A 3,487-nucleotide genomic window follows, 5' to 3' on the forward strand; every position below is an offset into this window, starting at 1 on the left:
CAGGGCAGCTGGTCTAAGAAGTTTGTTTCTAGCAAAAAAAAAAAAACAAACCAAAACAAGTTAGCAGTCGGGCTACATGGTTCGTAAGGACCAAAATACCCTACAACTGTTGCTATGCTGGAAAGACAAGGAACACGAGACAGAGGAATAAAACTCGTGATTCACAACAATACCTGCTGGTAGGAAGGTCTGGCTTCTTCCAAATTCTCTGCTGGTGGGTTGGATCTCTTCAACAAAGTACACAAACACCCCACCAGCAGCCAGAGGCCCAGAGTTCGATTTTTTTGAGCAACAATGGCTATGATGGAGTTTTCTGGGATTCATCAGGTTGGGGAAAGAAAAAACTGTGACCTATTGAATTGGTAAAGGTTGTAAGAAGCAAAAACTAAGGGAGGGAAAAGGGCACTCGAAGAAAACTGCCTTTTACTCTGCACCAGAAATCTTGAGGTAAATGAATTGAACACTGGCAACATGGAGGAAAAGGGGGGAAAAATGAACCCGCAGGGATGCTTGCACTGTAAACCTCGTAAGTCACTCTGCAAGGCACATACCTCAGCAACATATTTTCCACATTTCACCAACTGCTGTTGTCCAGGCACTTTCTATTTTCAAAACCTTCTATGTATATAAAATGTACACAGGCAGGACAATACTTTTTCATCACATCCCTGCGTTCAGTCGTGTTTTCTTTTCACGAGGATTCTTGGCGTGGAGAAATGAAAAGTGCCATCTCTTAAGAAAAGCCTCTCCTTTTAAACACTTTCAAATTTGCCCTGTTTTAGCTAAACGTGATGTTCTTTGTGAACGTTAAACAGTGGAGAGAGACTGAGCGGGAGAGGGAGAGGGAGAGAGAGACACACACACACTCACTCACTCCTGGGGAAGATATTCGTCCATTTAAGGAATGAGAAATCATCACATTCAGCAGCAGGTCTAAATACAGTAATATGAAGGTCCCTTTCGCTCTCCCTGAGCAGGAAAATGTCACTGTGTACCAGACACCCAAATACTCAGGAATCAAGTAAATCCCTCATTTTTAAGAAGGGAGCCAAATACTTCTGTTGAACAAAGATGGGACTGCAGTAGCTACGAATTACTTGCTGCACGCCATTTCTTTCAATGGCTTCTGTACTGACATGGCAGGGTTAGACCAGTCATGGGATACGGCACAGCATTCCCTGCTGGTAGATAAGACTAAGGGGCCGTGGGATATCTCACACACTCCCTTCAGCACCTCCTGCTGCTGGGGGTGGAAAGGAGCGGGACGCTGCATTCTGCACCCTGCAGAGCCTCCTGCTGGGAGGAAAGGAACCGGAACAGCTGCATTTTACTCACTGGACGATACATCCATCTCACCCTCTGCAACATTGGAGGCAACCTGGCATTACAGTGTTGTTGGAGCTATTTGTATTGTACCTTATATTGCACTTACACCATTCTCTACACTGCCTCCTGCTGATATAACCTAGTATCAGAGCAGTCAGAAAATCAACCATCAATGTCCTTCAGAAAACATTTTATAAGGACTGAATTTTTGTAATAGTCCCTTTTCCCTCCCTTTACCACCCTGCATGCATATTTCTCCCCAAAATAAGAGCCACAGTAATCCAGTAACAGCCTGGTGTTAAATAGTGGTAACTCATATTTATTACAATTATATACAATCGTATTTTATATTTGAAATCTATACATGATCACACAGACGAGCACACTTGCTTGGTGAGGACAGTGAGACTCAGTTGTTACAAGAATTGCTCTGCTAACAGGCTCTGATGCAGTGAGTAATATAATTGGACACCACCATTTTACCAGCTGAGAACACAATGCCGCAAATGAGAGGTTTCAAAAGTCACTGTTTTAATTTGTGTATAGCCCCAATGGGGCAAAAAAAGGCTGGACTGGGCAAGAAGGGCCAGTGGTGTACCTCAGAGCTGGAACCGTTCTCTCTTCTGTAAAGACTGATTTGCTGAAGCAGGTGCCTGTCACTGGGTCGGTGCAGGTCTCAGCTAATCATTTAAGATGGGTTTTCTCCTCATTTAGGGAGAAAAACAGGCTAAGAACCATTGCAAAGATTCAGAATTAACCAACTATTTCAGCATCTGATATCACCTCATTCATTCATTCATTCAGGGCAGCTATAAATAAAATGTAAGATGTCAAAAACTGATGTAAGCTCCTTGTCTTTGGAGGAGGAAGGGTAATAATTGGGATGAGTGGGGTCAACTTCTTTTAAAGCCTTCTTTTACTGGGGAGCAATCAGTAACAAAGCCACTTGTTCTCATGGATTTTACTGTGGCCATGAAACCTGGACTTGGTCCCTAGCAAGAGGCCACTTTGACGAGTGTAAGCATTTGGGGTGAAAATAGTATTCTTTGGATCCCACAGAAATTTAGTGGTTTTAGATGCTAGGTAGTTTCAGGAATTTGAGGCTTGACATAAGGCTTGGAAGAGCCAAGACTGAGATCTGGTGAGGAATTCAGAGTTAAAACTTTCTTTTTTTGGCAACAGAATATCAAGTAGTTTGAGAAACAAAACAGAGGGTTATTTTGGGAAACAGAGAACTGATTTGGGCCTTATGTGGGGATTAAAGGCTTGTGAAATCAAAGAGCTCAGGACAGATTGGTTTCTGAAATTGGATAGAAGGATTCCAGGATGCAGCGAAGAGGCTGACTGTTTCAGGAGAGATGGTGTTTTTTTAAGAGGACTTATTCTGTAGCTGTGGTGCATGGTAAGGCGATTGGTCTTCCAGCCTAGGCAGTGACCCCAGCTCATGGGGAGAAGGTGGGTCTGGGAGGGGCGAAGAAGCCACTGCAACACTGCAAAGCCCTGTGGTGAAACAGGGCCCACCTTGTTCACTGGGCAATCATGACCCTACTCAAGGTCAATCATGGGAGAATCACTGGAGGGGATGGTGGCACTTCTCTCCACAAAATGGGAGAGGCACCAGGGACAGTGCAGGAGGCTAGGGAAGATGTACAGCAGCAGCAGCAGAAGCCAGGGTGCCTTAGTCAATCTCATTCTCATTGCTAGCCCCTTCAGGTCTTCGTAGCTTTTCCACTTGCTCATTAATCTGACCATCCCCTCCTCGCCGGTCCTCAGTCTGGACACCCAGACATTCTTCCTCATCCACATGGCTAACATCATCATCCTCATCGTCCTCTTCCTCCTCTTCATTCCTTTTGTTTTCCCTTTTCTCCTCCTCACCCTGCACCTCCATCCGCACTTGGCTCTTGACGTCAATCACTGCCTTTTTGCCCTCCTCTGTGCTCAGCAGATGGCAGCTGACCTTCGAACCCTCAGGGCTGTGGTTCTCCTTGACTGGTGACGAGGTGGTAGACTCGTTGCTGACAGGTGAGATGTCACTGCTGCTATTATGGTTGGCAACAACAGGGTTGGAGGGTGAGCTTGGCTTCACTGGGATCTGCCATGACGGGATCTTAGGAGCCGAAGGGGAGGGAGGGAACTGCCTCCTTGGGGGAGGGAAAGA

The 3,487-nt window shown here is 45.6% G+C and overlaps 1 protein-coding gene across 1 annotated transcript in view; it reads right to left on the reverse strand.

Moving 5' to 3' along the window:
• Nucleotides 1-2,531: 2,531 nt before the first annotated feature.
• The window catches only part of PEX14 (peroxisomal biogenesis factor 14), a gene marked incomplete at its 5' end in the record, with an annotated part of 41,290 nt that continues 40,334 nt past the window's right edge, over nt 2,532-3,487 (reverse strand). The window contains one exon of the mRNA XM_009575912.1: nt 2,532-3,470. Within this exon, the coding sequence (XP_009574207.1) occupies nt 3,005-3,470 (466 nt within the window). The remainder of the gene's footprint in view (nt 3,471-3,487) is intronic.

Source organism: Fulmarus glacialis, unplaced genomic scaffold, assembly GCF_000690835.1.
Source record: "Fulmarus glacialis isolate BGI_N327 unplaced genomic scaffold, ASM69083v1 scaffold41364, whole genome shotgun sequence".
Taxonomy (NCBI): Eukaryota; Metazoa; Chordata; class Aves; order Procellariiformes; family Procellariidae; genus Fulmarus; species Fulmarus glacialis.